At 49.2% G+C, this 18,942-nt stretch overlaps 1 protein-coding gene across 2 annotated transcripts in view; it reads left to right on the plus strand.

Annotated features, from left to right (window-relative positions):
• PPP1R16B (protein phosphatase 1 regulatory subunit 16B) overlaps window positions 1-18,942 on the plus strand; it is a 109,306-nt gene that overhangs the window by 68,808 nt on the left and 21,556 nt on the right. For both annotated transcript variants that reach the window (XM_018057861.1, XM_018057862.1), the window contains exon 3: window positions 17,282-17,352. In XM_018057861.1, the coding sequence (XP_017913350.1) occupies window positions 17,282-17,352 (71 nt within the window). The remainder of the gene's footprint in view (window positions 1-17,281; window positions 17,353-18,942) is intronic.

Genomic DNA, 18,942 nt, shown 5'->3' on the forward strand with positions numbered 1-18,942 from the left:
AGTTGTACAATATTAATAGTATCTATCAGAGAGGCTGTCACCCTCTTGCCCAGGCCAGTGATAGGGCTTCAGTGAGCTAACTTCTGCACAGTGCTAGGCATGCAATGAGTATAAACTCCTGTTAGTCACTGACTTGTTAGAAACTGATGTAGCTTCTCTCCACATCTGGCTGAGTCCTGGGGTCCGGAGGGTTGAAGCCAGTGCCTGTTGGTCTATTGCTGGGAACATCAGCAAATGATCCCCAAGTCCTGAGCACATTCCCAGCAAACGACTCCCAAGTCTTATACTTAACTGCCTCCAGCAGCTGTGCTGGTCCTTCCCCAGCCAGGCCTTGCTAAAAGCAGTGGATTCTAGAAGCTCTGGAAAACCTGCAGACTCGCTCCCCTCCTGGCCCAGGCAGCTCCTCTCGATAAGAGAGTGGATTTTTCCATTTCCTGCAGCAGAAATGCTCCTGTTGCCCCCACCCCCCCACCACTGGCCCATCCAACCACCCTGGTTTCTGCACCTGAGAGGGCAGAAGGTAGGGATCTCGACATCACAGGAGGCAGTGCAGCAGGAGGGGAGAGTCCTAGGGACCGGGCAGCCCCAGGGCAGGTGGGCCTGATGGCAGGCAGCATCCTTATTAGGACTCAGGCATCTCTGTTCTGATGTGACAAGGGAGAGAGTGTGTATCAGAAGCGACAAAACCAAACACCAGCAAATCAAACCCCGCAGCCGGCAAACAGGAAACAGGGTCTGGATAAAAATACCATCTTTTTTGCAGCTGCACCCTCCACCATGCAGGTTTCAGAAGGTCACACTCTTGGCAGGAAATGCTTTTGGGGCTGGGGGTGGTGAGATGGTGGGAAACGAGGTGAGTGAAGGGGGCTGGTGCCCCCTTCATTCCTTGGCAGGTGAAGACATTGAACCTAATCCACTCATGCCGCTCCTGGCCATGACCTTGGACCTCCTGGTCCACCTTGGACATTCACTGATTTCTTCCTCTTCTACCTGAGGCTTTTATCATGAGAATTAAACAACTGTGGTTTTCAACATGCTTTGTTAGCGGAAAAGCGCGGCGCCAGAGATCAGCAAACTTTTTTTCTGCATAGGGCCAGATAAGAAATATTGTAGGTTCTGTGGGTGGTACAGTCTGTTACTACAGAAAAAGCAGCCGTAGACAATATACCGATATACAGAGTGTGTCTTTCAATTGCATTTCTCTCACGGACACTGATATTTGACTATCATGTAATTTTTATGTCACAAAATATTATTCCTTTTTGATTTTCCCCCCACTATTAAAAAAGTACAGAAAGCATTCAGTTCAGTTCAGTCGCTCACTCTTTGCGACCCCATGAATCGCAGCATGCCAGGCCTCCCTGTCCATCACCAACTCCCAGAGTTCACTCAGACTCACGTCCATCGAGTCAATGATGCCATCCAGCCATCTCATCCTCTGTCGTCCCCTTCTCCTCCTGCCCTCAATCTCTCCCAGCATCAGAGTCTTTTCCAATGAGTCACCTCTTCACATGAGGTGGCCAAAGTACTGGAGTTTCAGCTTCAGCATCATTCCCTCCAAAGAAATCCCAGGGCTGATCTCCTTCAGAATGGACTGGTTGGATCTGCTTGCAGTCCAAGGGACTCTCAAGAGTCTTCTCCAACACCACAGTTCAAAAGCATCAATTCTTCAGCGCTCAGCTTTCTTCACAGTCCAACTCTCACATCCATACATGACCACAGGAAAAACCATAGCCTTGACTAGACGGACCTTAGTTGGCAAAGTAATGTCTCTGCTTTTTAATATGCTGTCTAGGTTGGTCATAACTTTCCTTCCAAGGAGTAAGTGTCTTTTAATTTCATGGCTGCGCATACAAGCAATTCATAGTAGCAAGATTTGGCCATTGGACCATAGTTTGCCTACTTTGTGATACCAACAAAAGGGTTATTATTATTGTTGTTTGCTATGTAACTTCCTACCCAACGTAAGAATCCTGGCTTCAGCATTTCCTTCATGGGGTCAACCAGCTTGAGACCTCATTTCTGCCCTAGAGACTCTTAGCAGGAATATATTTCTTACCATTTGGCTACCATTCTGTGTATGGATTTTGTTTTATAGTGAAAACAGAAAATCCTGATTATAAAGGTAATCTATACATAGTTTTAAGTGTTTGGAAAATTCTGGCAACCATAAAATAAGTCACTGATAGTCACACTTAAAATCTTAATTTTTATTTCCAATGAGACGTGTGTTTCTGTGTGGACACAATGCGGTTTTTCCTTTCCAGTTGAGATTGCATTGAATGTATAGTTTTGGTTTTTTGTTTTTCCATTCTGTGTTATATATCAAGCATTTTCCTATGTCATTAAAAATTCCTCTAAGATACCAGCTGTGGAATATTCCATTATATGGATGTTCCGTATTTTATCTAAGCTGTCTCAAATTGTTTAGACATTTGGGTTGCTTCCAATATTTCTCAATTTTAAGCAGAATATATAGACAAAGCTGTTGTAAATATCCTTGTCAATACGTCTTTGCCCCTCACCCCCTACCTGATCGTTTCTTTAGGGTGTGTATGTGCTGAAGATTCCTAGCAAAAATTGTGGTTTTGACTTCTTTACTGACAATTTGTGTTGCACTGAATTTTGCTTTACCGATTATGATTTCAAAAGATTTCCTAACTGATAACAACTTCCCTTTTCCCCCGTCACCGCTAGCCCCGGACAACCACTGATCTGTTTTCTGTTTATTATTTCCTTTTGAAGTATTTTTTAAAAAATCGCCCTGAAGTTGATTGCCTCCTCTTCTTGCCCTGAATTCTATTCCACATCCCAGTGGTGTCTCCACCCCCGCTTTCCTTGTGTTTGCGTTTGCTGGTTTTATATTTGAGCATCCCTTTATTTTCAGACTGTTATTTTGTTGAGCTGTATCTCTGGTTAGCAGCACGTAATCAAACGTTTTTCTTTTTGGCAATGGAATCTTCACGGCTTTATCGGGAGAATAAATGATTTTGTTTATTGTTGTAAGAGGTTTACATTTTGGTCATCTTATTTCAGGCTTTGTGGCATTTATGTTCCTATGTTATTTCTTTCATTTTGTGACTTTCATGAATACCATGTTTTGGGTTTTTTTTTGCGTTTATCTTTTCCATTGATCTGGAATATATAAATCCTGATGTTAATTTCTCTGGTGGTTACCTTTAACATGTTCAAAACTCTTGTATAATTTCCTTGGCCAGACAGGCAGAAGGAAGCCCAGATTGGGATTTGTTCCTGTCTTGTGTAACTCTGTGTTGAGGGAAGAAAGCAAGACCCAGCATCTTCAAGAGAAAATGTAGGAGCTGGGCAGACAGGCATAGTGGGTGGTATGGACAGCAGAGGAAGCCAGCTGGAAGGTTCAAAGTGGACAGGTGGGAGCTGGAGAAATTTCTCCCTTCACAGGCAATTAGTTTTCTCTACCTAAATATTGATAGGCGTGGATTTTGGTTTTGGTTATATTTGGGTGAGGATCTTTTATAACTAGTTATGCCAGAACCACCAGTTGGACCTGGAATTGCCCAGACCAGAACTGAGTTCCCTGGTGGCTCAGTGGTAAAGAGTCTGCCTGCAGTGCAGCAGCTACAGGAAATTCAGGCTCTACCCCTGGATCAGGAAGATGCCCTGGAGGAGGAAATGGCAACCCACTCCAGTATTCTTGCCTGGAGAATCCCGTGGACAGAGGAGCCTGGTGGACTATGGTCCCTACGGTAGCAAAGAGTCCGACATGGCTGAAGCGACTTAGCATACACATGCACTTAATTAGCTAAGTGAGCTTGGGCAAATCAGTTTTCTTTTGAATCAGCTGATAATAGCACCTAAGTTATTGTGTTGTCATGGAAATGAACTGGGATGAGACATTTAATGACTCTGCATAGTGTCTCACACGTGAAAAATGTCCAATAAATGCTTGTATTATGATGGCTGTGAAGCCATTTTAGTGTTTATGTGTATGAAGCTCCCACCTGGAGGACTGGAAATGTTTTTATCTGTTGCTTGCCTGGAGATATGAAACAATTGGGCCATTTAAAAAAATTGAGGAAAGAGAAGTGAGGTGAGAGAGACGGAGTTGGGGGATCAACAGGTATTCAAGAAGAGGCAGCGGCGCAGGGCGTCTGGGGAGAGAAGGGAATTGGGAGCAAAAAAAGTACCTTGGAGAGTTCCTGGGTGGCCAGGCTCTGCGGGGCAGAAGGGAGATCAGGTTCTTGGGACTGCAGAGGGAGGTGCTTCAAGAATTATGGAAGCAAAATTAGTGAAGAACGGGGACTCAGTACAGCTGAAGTCTGATGTGTTCATGAATACAATGGGGATGTTCAGAGTCGTGCTTCTGGACCAACAGTGTCCTTGCCTGGAGTCCCTGAGATCAAGTACGGCAGGTGTGTGAGTGGGGAGGGGCTTGGTAAGACGCCTATAACAGAGGGAGCTGACCGAGGGGAGAGAGAGAGAGGAATGCGTACACAGGCAAGGTCTCCGCTGCTTTGGTGGAGAGACCTTGCAGACCCACATCCTCTCCACAGCAGATGAGTTAGCTCTCCCTCCCTTGGAGGAAGTCTAGTACATAAATATCTGCTCCTGCATAATGAAGTGATTCCTCTCCCACCCCTACACTTCACAAAGACTATGCATTTTTCCAAAGGATTAGCTGTAGCTTATTTTGTACATCGGCTTCCCTGGTTTCTTTTTATTTGTTTGCTTATTCACATCGTCTTTATTCTTTTCGAACAGTTGTAGTTTCACAGCAAAATGGAGGGAAGGTACAGAGATTTTCCATGCATGCTCCCCACCAGCTCCGGCCCCACATGTTATTATCAACAGCAGCGAGCACAGTGGCACGTGTGTTACCACTGAGGAACTTAGACTGATAATGTCATACTCATCCAAAGACCATAGTTTCCATTAGGGTTCTCTCTTGTGTTGTACCTTCTATGGGTTTGGACAAATGTATATAACGACATGTATCCATCCTTAAGGTATCATTCAGAGTATTTTCCGTGCCCCCCACCCCAAATCCTCTGTGCTCTGCCTCTTCAAGCCTCCCCCCTCCCCAACTCCTGGTAACTAACAACCGATCATCTTACTATCTCCAATGTTGTTTTTCCAGAATGTCATATAGTTAGAATCATATAGTATGTAGCCTTTTGCTTTCACTTAGTAATATGCATTTAAACTTGATAGATTATTTCTTTTTAGCATTGCTTAATATTCCATTGTCTGCATGTCTCACGGTTTACCACTTACCTACGGAGGGACATCTTGGTTACTTCCCAGTTTCGGTGATGATGAATAAAGCTTCTATAAGTGTCTGAATACAGGTTTCTGTGTGGACATAGTTTTCAGCTCCTCTGGGTAGATACCAAGGAGTGAGATTGTTGGGTTGTGCAGTAAGAGTATGTTTAGTTTTATAAGAAACCACTGAAAGTAGCTATATTATTTTGCATTCCTACCAGCAGTGGATAAGAGTTGTTTATATGTATGAGGGTCTATTTCTGAGCTTTATATACTGTCCCATTGATCTATTTGTTTATTATTTCACCAATACCATACTGCTTTGATTACTATAGCTTTATACTAAGTCTTGAAGTCTGTTAGTATCAGTCCTCTAACTTTATTTCACTCCTTAAATATCTTTTTTTAAGTTTTAAAAAATTTATTTATTTTTAATTGGAGGATAATTGCTTTACAGTATTATGTTGGTTTCTGTCATACATTAACATGAATCAGCCATAGGTATACATATGTCCCTTCCCTCTTGATATTTGTTTACTATTCTGGGTCTTTGGCCTCTCCATATAAACATTAGAATCAGTTTGTCAATGTTCATAAAGTGATTTGCTGTGTTTTTGATTGGGATTGTATTGATTCTATAGCTCAAACTGGGATGAACTGACTTGTTGATAGTATGAAGTCTTCTTATCCATGAAAATAGAATATCTTTCCTTTTATTGAATTTTTCTTTGATTTCATCTGAGTTTTGTAGTTTTCCTCACATAGATCTTGTTCTTATTTTGTTAAATTTCCCTGATCACTTTAGTTTTATTTTCTTTAGAAGAAGACCAGAGCTTTTATTTGTTCATTCTGTCTATGAATATTTATCGAGCTTTTACTCTAGGTGCTAGATATTCCAGATAAAAAGTCAGGCAAGATTTTCCCAGGAGGAGCTTATAGTCCGAAGGGTCTGAAATAATTTTCCTGGCACCCTCCTAATGCTAGATACAAATTACTTATTTCCAGAGGCATCTGGATAGTTGACATGAGTCTCAGTCAATAGCTGCCCAGCTCAGCCGTGTGCCCTGGGCATGTGGGTTTTAGAAGGGAGAAAATTAGAGCTTCATGTCAGCGCATCCTTGGCGCTCTTGTCCTCATGATCATTTGGGTATCAGAGATGCTAAGAGAGAAACTGGCTTCTTTGTTTAGGCCAAGGGATGAAGATTTTGAGACGGAAAGGTCTCTGGGCCAGCCTGGGAGCATTGATTGGAGAATAAAGCATGAAATAACCCGAGAGATGCTCTGGCCAGTTCTGCGGCTTGGTTAGATGCCAGGCAGGCTCCTCTGACTCTCATGACCATCACATATTGACCAGGAACCTATGTCACAGTGGCTAGAAAGTTTGTGGTTTGTACTTCTCCATTCCTCCAGAGTTGATAGTCCAGAAAAGACACAGGCAGATTCATACACAACAACATTATGGTGTTAAGTGTTCTTGTGGAGGGACCTGAGAAAACACCCGAGAAGGGTACTGGCCCAGCCTGGGGTGACTTCATGGAGGAAGCGACATGTAAGTTGAGACATTTACACGGACGCCTGGTTAAGGTTTAACTCTGGTGGTCCAGTGGCTATGACTCTGTGCTCCCAATGCAGGGGACCCAGGTTCGATCCCTGGTCATGGATCCATGCCCCTCCACATGCCGCAACTAAAAGTTTGCATGCAACTATAATGATCCCACACACCGCTATGAAGATCAAAGATCCCATGTGATGCAGCCAAATAAATAAATAATAATAAAGTAAGAATTAACCAGGTAAAGTGAAGGCAGAGGAAGAGGGAATAGCGTATGAGAAGGCCCGCAGATGCAAGAGAGGGACAGAGTGGTGCCTTGGTGGTCCTGAAACGGTCCATGGTGGCACGGATGGATGATGCCAAGAAAGGTGGGCAGAAACCAGATCACTTAGGGTCCAAGTGGCCAGTGGCCTCCTCCTTCCTCCCCTTTCCATTAAGTAAGGATTGAATACCTATTGTGTGCTATCCTCAGCACGTGGGTACAGCAGTGAACTGGACAGATGCTGTACTGACCTCTCAGAACTCCCAGGCTGGTAGGGAAATGAGTTTGTAGCGTGATGCTCCAGGCCAGTGTAGACCCCTTTGCTCTCCTTTTAAAATGGAGATATTGAGACTTCCCTGGGGGTTCAGTGTTTAAGAATCCACCTTGCAATGCAGGGCATGGAGATTTGATTCCTGGTGGGAGGACTAAGATCTCATATGCCACGAGGCAGCTCAGCTCAAGTGTTGCAGTGAAGACCCAACACAGACAAAAAAGAAAAAGAAAATCGAGGTAGCATTCACATACTACAAAATTCCCTCTTTAAAGTGTGCAGCTTGTGGTCTTCATTGCATTCACATTCAAGGTTGTGTAACATTCAAGGTTGTATAACAATTACCACTATCTATTAATAGTTCCAGAGAAGTTTCATCTAAAGGACACCCTGTACTCATAAGCAGTCATCCCTCATTCCCTGCTCCCTTTAGCTCCTAACAACCACTAATCCACTTTCTATCTTTATGGGCTTACCTATTCTGGACACTTGCTATAAATGGAATCACACAATATGTGATCTTTCTTTACTGGCCTCTTTCACGTAGCATGATATTTTCAAGAAACATCCGTGGTGTAGCCCGTGTCAGCACTCCATTCCTCTTTGTGGCTACATAATATTCCATGGTGTGACTCTACCACATTTTATTTATCCATTTCTCCACTGATGAACATTTGGCTTGTTTCCACTTTGGGGCTCTTGTAAATAATGTAAATAAACATTGAGATACTAGTTTTTGTGTGGACATATATGTTCATTCCTCTTGTGTCTGTAGCTAAGAGTGGAATCGCTGGGTTATATGGTAAACCTATATTTATATTTGGAGAAACTGCCAGTTTTCCCACAGCAGTGCCCCGTTTTACATTCCTGCCAGCAGTGTACGAGGGTTCCACGTCCTCACATCCTCACCAACACTGGTTATTGTCCGGCCTCCTCCTCTACTCACTTGGGCCCTGGAGCGGGGCTTCCCAGGGAAGAACAAGGGCTGGCTCCTGGGGCCTGGGCCTGGGACTGTGACTTTGAGGGAAACCCAGGTCTTCCTTGCCCATCCTTCACCTTGGCTGAGTCATGGCCCAGGATCCTGGGGTGAACTTCCTGCCCCTGGGATGGGAGGCACCAGCCCCTGCAGAAGCCACCATTAGACTTGACTCCACCCCCGGCCCAAGGCGGCTGGGCTCCCCTGGAAGCAGCTATTTCTGGCTCTTTCTGCTCCGAAGAGGAGCAGTGGTGGGCGGAAAGGTTGAAGTTGCTCAGTGGAACAACTGGGGAAGAGAGGAAAGAGACTGCTTCCTGAGAATGCTGGCCCTTCAGGCAGGGTCAGAGCAGCACGCTGGGCCCCCTGCAGCCCTGCCAGAACCCTGGGGTGGGGGGGTCAGTGCTGCAGAGGGGGGAAGGGGGCCCAAGGATCTGGTTTGACCAGACTGCTGGTGCTGGATCCCATGAGACTGAGCAAAGCAGACCTGGGACGTGAGGAAGGAAAGGAAGTGTGACCAGTAGGGGCATGATTTTCCATGGAGGTAGTGCAGCCTAGTGGGTGGGGTGCAGCAGCTGGAGGCGGGCCCTGAGGATGCTTGGGGTGGGGCGCATCGAGGGAGGGGTAGGGTGGAGAAGGCATCAGGGAGAGGTAGAGTCTGCCAGGAATGGAGGAGATGCAGGAGGAAGACCAACAGAGGAGGTGGTGGTGCCCAGGGTCCGCCCCGAAGTCCCCAGTCCTCTGCCATGGGACCTCGGGCTAAGTGTCAACCTCCTGCCCCACAGTCCTCACCTGCAAACTGCTCTAAAGAGAAGGTTCGGGGATGACGGTTAATGACCATCCTCTGTATTATCATGTACTGAATGCTGAACTGTTGGTAACAGTCTTGGCCTTTCTTCCAGCTTTCTGTCATCTCTGTGGCTCTCTTCATGCTCACATCTGCATCCACCTGACACATCTCTTGGCTGCCCACCTTCCCTTCCCCAGGTCCTTGTTTGGCACGATTTTAGGAAAATGGTTAAGCAGCCTTTGGAGACAGTCAGAACCTGGGAGTTAAAATCTCAGCTCTGCCATTCCTAGACACGTGCCCTTGGGCAAGTCATTTTCACGAGCTCAAGCCTAAGCCTAGGTTTTCCCACCTGTAAACTGGGGTGATAATGGCAGGCAGTTAATTGATAATAGCAGGTCATTGGTCGTCATAAGTGGATTTATGGAGTTGATAGATGTAAATGGAGGACTAACGAATTTGATAGACATAAAGTACCTAAGATAGTGCCTGTAACACAGTCAATGCTGAATTATAGAAAGAACACCAAATGTGTAGGGTAGACTAAGAGTGAGGACTGAGATCGGGGCAGAAGGGTCATGATGGGTGTCTGGTACCTGGGCTGGGAGTGGGCTGCTGGTCAACTGCCAGGTCTGGCTGCACCGCCACTGGAGGCTCAAGGAGGGGTGTCTGCTGTTGCATGTCTGTGCAAAATCCATGCTTGTTGTTTTTCAGTCCTTAAGTCACACTCTTTGTGTTGTGTCTGTGGGACTATGTGTATATCCCCAGCGGGAGACCATGCCCCACAGTCCCATGGCCCCTGGAATGAGGAGCTGTAACAAGGAGCTCCGTGGACCCCCAGAGCTGTCCACTCTCCTCTCATTCCTTCCTACCTTTGCTCCTTCACATGATAGATTGTTTAAAATTTTAATAAAAATTGTACATATTTACGGTGTACAACATGCCGTTTATCTATCTACCTTTATATATAGAGAGAGAAACGGTTAGTACAGCTAAGCTAAGTAACACATCCATCTCCTCGGTCTCTCGCTCTCTTGAGTCGCCAAGTCATGTCCAACTCTTGCAACCCCAAGGACTGCAGCCTGCCAGGCTCCTCTGTCTGTGGAGTTCTCCCGGCAAGAATACTGGAGGGGATGGCCATTTCCTTCTCCAGTCTCCTCGTATAGGTTACGTTTTTTGGGAGATGTTGCAGACGGTTGCCATCATGTAGGATGACTGCATTAGAGCTCCAGTGGGCAGCATGGTGATCATAGCTAATAACGATGCTGTACTCAGTACTAGACATTTACTAAGACAGTAGACTTCAGGTGTTCTCACTACAATGGATATTTCTTGAGCCCCTGCTCTGAGCCAGGCTCCATTCTGGACACTGGGGACACCAGTCAGTGGGGGATCCCTGCCCTCATGGAGTCTAAAAAGACTAAACATATAACTATATAATTAATATATGCTCACTAATGACCCTGTAAGTATCGGTTGCAGTAGGTACTACTGCAAAGCAGAAATGCAAATGTCCAGGATACTATGGGAGAGAATAACTCAGGCAACGTGACTGAGATTGGGGTGATCTCAGAAGGCCTCTTGGAGGAGGTGACATTTCAGCTGGAATCAGAAGGATGAAGAGGAGTTTGCTGGGTCAAGTCAGGGAAGAAAGAGGGTTCCAGGTGCAGAAAGCTCTGTGTAAAGGCCTTGAGGAGCTCACTTTTTGTCTTGCTTTAAGAAATGGAAGAAGCCAGTGTGACTGAATTGGTGAGGGATTCAGGGAGGAGGTGCGGGTGGGATAAAGTGGGGGTGGAAAGGGGCAGAAACTAGATCACGCAGCGCCTAGGAGGCAGTGGGAGGATGAGGCTTCGTTGCTGGGTGCTGGGCAGGAAAGGAAGCGAGATGGAAAGGGAGGAGGGCCTGGTGAGTGGGTGTCCCGCGAACATGATTGTGGAAGTCATGTGGCCAGGCGGCAGCAGCTCAGCCCCAGGGCACCCCCGGCAGATGTAGATTGTCCAAGGTCCATCCATCCAGTGGGCAGATACCTCTTGCCTTGCTGTCCCCCACAGCCCAAGACAGGAGCCACAGCTGTGGTTGCATGTCACGGACCAGCCCGAGGTCAGGCAGTCTGCTCGATGGGGCAGAGTGGGTCAGGTGGCAAAGAAAACACAAGCTTGTCAGCAGTGATTTCTCCCTACAAAGGCAGCCGCCACCAGCTTCCTGCCGAGATGGGCCGGTTCAGCCTTGCTCGCTACAGCTGGAGACAGAGGGGAGCAGATGGCCCTGCTTGGCCCAGATTCCAGCCAGATTGCCAGGGAGGTGTGGGCGGAGTGATGGGGTTGGTGCCAGGCACGGGAATACAGGAGGGGAGGGCGAGAGCCATCTCTTTACCATCTTAGTGGGGTCTTACCTATTTGGGGTGGGGGGTGGTGGGGACATTGGCTGTGGCCTTACTTGTGGTCCTTGAACCAGCAGATGCTCAGAGCCCCCTGGAGAGAGATGGTCCTTGTCTTTTAAGACCAGGTCAGGGGCTCTTGAGAAATGCAAGATATTCACGGTTACATTTCCAGCACCCAGCACAGAGTAGGACCAAGCAGGAGCTCAGTGGTTGTTGTTGTTGTTGTTTTTAATATAAATGATAGTAGTAGCTCTCAGGGGTTCTTACTTAACCCTCGTGGCATCCCCACAAAGGAGATGCTGTTGTGCTCCCCATTTTACAGATGAGAACACTGATGCCCAGAGAAGAGGAATAACTTGCCTAAAGTCACAGCTGAGTAAATGCATGGGGACTCTTGGGTCATGTGGACAAACTGATGGGCAAGCCTGGTGTTTGTTGGGGCTGTGGAGGCAAGGAGCAGACGGTGGGGAGGGATGGGCGACCAGGAGAAGTGGTGGGTGTGCCCAGCTGGAGAGGAGCACGTGCCCTTCTTGCCTTTGTTCTTTCTGAGCCCCGACCAACCCCTCAGATCCGCCTAAGCCAGCTACCTCTATTGTGCAAGGTGCTCAGAGAGCAAGAGCCTCGAGAGCTAGGGATATAGGATGGCTAGGTCCAGTTGAGCAGGCTGTGCACTGCACAACTTCAGAGCAAGCCATTCCCATAGACTCTGATGAAAATAGCAAGATGGTAGCCCTGTAGGCAAGTCCACACCATGCAGGACTGTGAAGACCAGGGTCAGCAAGTCTTTTCTGTAAAAAGCCTGATAGTAAAAGTAAATGTTTTAGGTTGTCCAGACCATACGTCTCTGCTGTAACTGATCAACTGTGGTGTTGTAGGGTAAAAGCAGTCACAGGCAATATGCAAATGAATGAGTGCAGATGTGTTCCAAGAAATTTCCATTTATCGGAGCAGGCTGCCTGCCAGATACAGCCTATGGGCTGTAGTTTGCTGACCCAGTGAAGGCCGAGGAAGAATTCTGAATGCGATTCTCTTCTGTATGATTTTGTTTATTTAGACTGTGCTGGGCCTTTGTTGCTGCGTTGTGGTGAGCAGGGCCTACCGTCTAGTTTTCGGTGTGTGGGCTTCTCGTCGCTGTGGCTTCTCTTGTTGTGGAGCACGAGCTCTAGGGTGCACCGGCTTCAGTAGCGGTGGTGTCTGGGCCCGGTAGTTGCAGTTCCTGGGCTCTGGAGCACAGGCCCAGCAGTTGTGGTGCATGGCTCAGTTGCTCCATGGCGTGTGGGGTCTTCCTGGACCAGGAATTGAAACTGCGTCTCCTGCATTGGCAGACAGATTCTTTACCACGGAGCCTCCAGGGAAGCCCTGAACTCTAGTCTAAGAGCGATGTGGAGCCAGGAGAGAGTTTTAAGTAGGGAGTGAGAGGAAGTGACTTTGTGTTTAACTTGTCCCTTGAGATGTCTCTCTATGCCCCATGGGGACTGCGGTATTTCTGCTGTCCTGGCTGTAGATCTCTGAGCCCCTCTGTCTGCAAGAAGAGGCTTGGCCTGGGACTCAAGGGCCTCTGTTGCTTACAGAGCAGAGGTCACTGTGGCCACGCTCCCATCCCCCTCCTCCCCACACCAGCCTTTAGCCCAGCTCTGAATACTCCAGCACTGCTGGTCGCCACGCCTGGCCCCGGGGGCAGAAAAGAGCAGTCTTGTGGTCAAGAGTCTGGGCGTAGAAATCAGAGAGTCTGATTTCCTCTACTCAGTCTTGTGAGGCGGTGAGCTGTACTTCCCTGACCCTCTGTCTCCTTTTCTCCATAGGAGGAATGATTAGACATGAACCCATGAAACAAAGCAGTTCTGCTTCGACCCGGATGCATAGGAGGGGCTCAGTTAAAAGACAGTGTTGATAGAGGAATCATTTTTTAACATTAAAATTTTTTAATTTATTTTTGGTTGCACTGGGTCTTCATTGCTGCGAGAGGGCTTTCTCTGGTTGCGGTGAGCAGGGGCTTCTGTCTAGTTGCAGTGTGCGGGCTTCTCACTGCGGTGGCTTCTCGTTGCAGAGCACGGGCTCTAGAGTTGTGGACTCGGTAGTGGTGGCACATGAGCTTAGTTGCCCTGTGGCAGTGGAATTTTCCCGGACCAGGGAATCAAACCACATCCCCTGCATTGGCAGGCAGATTCCTAACCATTGGACCACCAGGGAAGTCCAGAAGAATCATTTTATTGTTGAACCCCAGAGGCAGGAAAGCCTGGCCAGGTCCTGGATGGTGGAGTCTTTGCTCCAGTGGGTTGTGTCCAGAACCAGGCTCCCAGCTAAAGTATAAGAGAACCAACAGAGGGGGGCCTTGGGTCATGACTGTCGACGGCTCCTTAGAGACGGAGATGACTTGTCCCACCTCTTGGGCTGAAAATAACTGCCCGACATTGGAGTAATTATATGTCTTAGGTTCGCACATCGCACAGAGAACACCCCAATAATTACTGCACACAAAGACTGCTTTTGGCAGCTGACGCTTAATTTCTGCCTCAGAGAGTGTCTCCCAGACCGGAAGCCTAGTTCACCAGTCACCCCCAAAGGATTTGAACCCTGGCCTAATGGGAGCAGAACCTTCCAGAACCTTCCGTGATGCACAGGGGCACTGTGGTCACTTCTCTTCCAAAGGCCAGCTGTCAGGCCCAGGACACCCCTTGTGGACAGGCTGGGCCACAGTGATCAGTGGCTTTGCCATAGTGTTCTCAACATGGCCTTGAGGCTGAGACCAGTACCGTCCATCCTGGTAGGAAGTCCCCATGGGCCGCGCTGAATACTCCAGATATGAGCCATCCGGGTCAGCCCTACGGGGTGGTCTGCTGTGCTGAGAGATGGATAGGCTGTGTCCTTGGACTGAGCTAGGAGGCCACCAAGTAAGTCAGGGTCCTGGAAGGGTTGTTGAGGATTAACTGTGTGCCAGACCTCAGCAGTGAGTGCCAGGTCACAGCAGACAGACCCAAAGCCCGCCATGATTACCCAAATAGTTATGTAATTATGGTTGTGATAAGGCTATATATATGAGATATGTAGATGCTGTGGGTGTGCAGAATGGGGGAGTACCTTCATCTGGGAAGTTTTAGCTGAGATGTAAAGGATGAGGAGTGAGACAGGTGTGTGTGTGTGTATGTATGTGTGTGTGTGTTAGAGATGGAATGCATGGCTGTGGGTGGATGGATGATTGGTGGGTAGGTGGATGACTGGATGGATGAATGGATGAGGGTGGGTGGATAGATGGTGGATAGGTGGATGAATGGATGCTGGTGGGTGGGTGGATGGGTGGGTGGGTGGGTGGCTGGATGGATGCATGGATGCAGGTGGGTGATGGATGGTGGATGGGTGGATGAATGAGTGAGGCTAGATGGATGGATGCATGCAGGCATGGATGACTGAGTTGTCTAGGTAATGGAAACAGGCAGTGCAAAAGCTCAGAGATCAAAGGAGATTTGGTGACTCTGTAGCTGACAAAAGACCATGGTGAAAGGTGTTTGAAATTTAAGAAAAAGACTGGAGAGGCGGGTAGGTTGGGAGTACTGTACAACTGAGCAAACTCCTCTGCCCTAAGAGGAGTTCTCACAGGCCACAGTGTGAATGAACGGTCCCGCTGTAACGTGCGACATGGAGGCCTGCAGTCAGGGCAGACATCACGCAGACCTTCTACACCATCGTCAGGGTTTTGCACTTGTTTCCAGAGCCGTAGGGAGCCACAGAAGGGTCTGAGCAGTTGGTGATGCAGTTAATTTCCATGTGTAATGCCCCAAAGCAGCGATGTCCAATAGAACTTTCTGTGAAGATGGGAAATGTTCTATTTGTGCACTTTCTAATATGGTAGCCACCTGTAGTTGTTGGGGGCTTCCCTGGTGGCTCAGACAGTAAAGAATCTGCCTGCAATGCGGGAGACCTGGGTTCGATCCTTAGGTCAAGAAGATCCCCTGGAGTAGGAAATGGCAACCCTCCAGTACTCTTGCCTGGAGAATTCCACGGACAGAGGAGCCTGGGGTCGCAAAAGAGTTGGACATGACTGAGCAACTAACAGTTTTGCTTTGTAGTTGTTGAGTCCTTAAAATGTGGCCAGAATGACTGATGGAAGTGAATTTTGAATTTTTACAAGTTAACATTTGAAAAACCCCAAGAACTCGCTGTGGCCAGTGGTTCCGTAGTGGACACGGCAGCTTCAGAGGACCTGAGTGTAAACCATATATAAGCCCCTTGTCCCCCTGACCCCTAGTAGTGATGAAATCATCTTGGGCAAGTCTGTGGGAGATGTCACCTCTTGCCAGGAAGTTGGGTGGAAACTTCAGCCTCCCCCTCGCAGTGGGGACTGGTCACACTCAGGCTGAGGGTGCTGCTGGGCCTGTGGTTCCTGGATCTGAGCCTAATGAAGACAGCCCCCATCCCATTGAGTTTCCAGAGACCTCATCTCCCTCCCCTGCCTCCTCTGGGTTTGCCCAGCGGATATTCAGCGTGCAGAATGGATGGCCTGCCCTCTACCCTTCACAGTTCACTCGAGTTTGTCCCCTCATAGCAGAGGCAAATCGGCTAGGAAACCACAGTGGCCCTGGCCCAGCGTGTGGGTGGTGGCGTGGAGACACCGCCCCCCATGGGCATTAGGGGGCGCGCACTTCGGCTAGTGTTTTGAGGGAGCCAGACAAGGTGGTGTCTCAGATGATAAAAGTATCTGCCTGAAATAAGGGAGACCAGATCCCTGGGTCGGGAAGACCCCCACCCCCCACCCCCGGAGAAGAGAATGGCTACCCACTCCAGTATTCCTGCCTGGAGAATCCCATGGACAGAGGAGCCTGGCGGGCTACGGTCCATAGGGTTCATAAGGTCCATAGGGTCCATGGACCATATCCCGCCAGGCTTCTCTGACCATGGGGTTGCAAAGAGTCGGACACAACTGAGATACTCACACTTTCAGACTAGGTAGGCGTGGGAGGGGCTCTGAGGGGCCAGGGCCGGCCTGCTCCCGCGCTTGCAGGACCCTGGCCTCTGTCCCTGGCTTTCTCAGCATCATGAGGGCCTCCCACACACAAGCCAGCTTGTGTAGCCAAGTTTCTCCATTGGCTCTGCAAACAGCCACACTGTGGTCTCCCCTTCAGCCTAGAGGTGCACTTTCTTGCTGCGTGGTCTACCCTTGGGAAGCTGGGTCTAGGGACAAGGCTTGCGCAGGCTCTACATTTGGCCCTGGAGCCATGTGAACAGGGAAGGGTAAGATGGGCCAGAAGGGAAACCATGGGCTTCATCCCACTGGCCTCAGGGACACCTCACCCTGTGGGGGTGGCCTGGCTGGAGACTGACCAGAGATGGGTAACCTAAAGCGTGGAAGTCTGTGAAGGGTCTTGCAGGGCTGCTGGATTTGCTCATTGGATGTCGGTCTTCCGTTTCCCAAACTGAGCCGCACGAAGGCAGAATCCACACCTCCTGCTCCTTGGTGTATCTCACCACTCTTCCCCACAATGGCATACAGTAGGTGCTCAATATGTGCATACCGCCTTAATGAATGAACTCACTGATGCCTCCCTGTGCTGTGGTCCAAGTCTCTGAGTGGGTAGACTTGAATGTGCAGAAGTTGTGCCCGAATGTGTGTGCTGACCCCTGCATCTTTCCCTTTGCACTTGGGTCCAAGATGCGAACTAGGGTTTGAATGGGTCGGGGAGGACAGAGGCAGGAGGTTTGTAAGGAGTAAATAAGACTGGTGGTGCCAGGACCTGGAGGACAGTGGGTCTTACCTGGGTCCCCCGCACCCCTGCTCATGGAATGTGTGACAAGACAGTCACCTCTTTCCCCTCTGTTGCAGTGCGCTACTTCCTGAAGAATAAGGTCAGCCCTGATTTGTGCAATGAAGATGGACTCACTGCCCTGCACCAGGTAAGGACCCACTGGGACCCCTGACTCCCTGCTCCCCACCTAGACACATGCCCCATCTCCCTGCTTTTTCCTGCCCAGGACCCTCAGGGAGGAGGGGGAGGGGAGCCGCAGCTGCCACTTCTGAAAGGCTCTTGTCTGCCCGGGAGACGAGTGTGTCTGTTACAGACACGCCCACAGAGCCCCGTGCCCACGTGCGTGGCACACACACTGCCTCCGGGGACAGGGAGCCTTTGTCCGCTGCATCCTCGCTGCCTGGCAAAGTGTTTGACACACAAAGCAAGTTTGTTCGGAGCTTGACAGTGTATGAAGCACATTTGTTCACACCCACCAAGGCATCCGTCCACCCTGGTGACAGCAGTGATTGACAGGGAGGTTATGGGACCGGCCTAAGGTCACACTGCTTTGGACTCTGGTCAGGAACCATGTGCTGTCATAACACACAGCCTCTTTAGGGCAGTGAGATGGGCCCAGACCCCCGCTTGGCTGGGGAGGGGCTGCTCTGGCTGACATTTCTCATCACCTCACGCTGCAGCAGCCCCTTCCCTGGGCCCCAGCATTCAGGCATCCTGCCCTGATCCATCCTCCGTGCTGTGGCCACAGGGATGCTCAGACCCAACATCTGCTGATGTTACTCAGAGCACTCCCGTGTCTTCGCATAACACTAGGGGTAAGGAGCACCCCAGTGCCCCTGCCGAGCCGGCCATGCTGACTGCCAGGCCTTCAGCTGCTTGACTTTTTGGTTCCTTGCACACACTCTCTGCTCCCCATTGCGTCTCACCCAGTGTTTAGGTGTATGCACAGCTAGAGTCTGAGAGCTGTGCGGTTATATCCTCTGAGCACCTCTGTCATTCCAGCCAGTGAAAGTGGAAGTCTTTCAGTCGTGTCCGACTCTTAATTCTCCAGGCCAGAATCCTGGAGTAGATAGCCGTTCCCTTCTCCAGGGGATCTTCCCAACCCAGGGATCAAACTCAGGTCTCCTGCATTGCGGGCAGATTCTCTACCAGCTGAGCCACAAGTGAAGCCCAAGAATGCTGGAGTGGATAGCCTATCCCTTTTCCAGTAGATCTTCTTGACCCAGGAATCGAATCGGGGTCTCTTGCACTGCAGGCAGATTCTTCACCAACTGAGCTATCAGGGAAGCTTTCCAGCCATTAGTGGGACCATTTAACGTTGGTCTCTGGTTACCCAAGACTCTGTACTGCACAAGGGCAGAGCTCATCATGTCTCTTTCTCATTGGTGTATTCACTTTGTCCCCCACCATGTCGGCATACAGTAGGTGCTCAATATGTGCCTGCTGAGTTAATGAGTGAACAGGCTGAACCTCCCTGCGCTCTGGCCCAAGTGTCAGAGCAGGTGGACTTGAAGGCAGCCTGGCCAGGCTCTGGAAGCCTGGGCTGGTGAGACCCTCTCCATCGCCCTCTGAGGGCGGGAAGGGTAGCCACTGCCCTACCCATAAGCCCCAGGGGCAAGTCCCCACCCTCAGCCATTGGCTTGGGAGCTCCCTGTGTGTCCTCTTGGCGTCTTTTCCTGTCTCATAGGGCTTCATGCATCCACAGAGTCTCGCTGTGTGACCTTGGGCAAGGTCTCTC

This window comes from Capra hircus, chromosome 13 (assembly GCF_001704415.2).
Source record: "Capra hircus breed San Clemente chromosome 13, ASM170441v1, whole genome shotgun sequence".
Lineage (NCBI taxonomy): Eukaryota > Metazoa > Chordata > Mammalia > Artiodactyla > Bovidae > Capra > Capra hircus.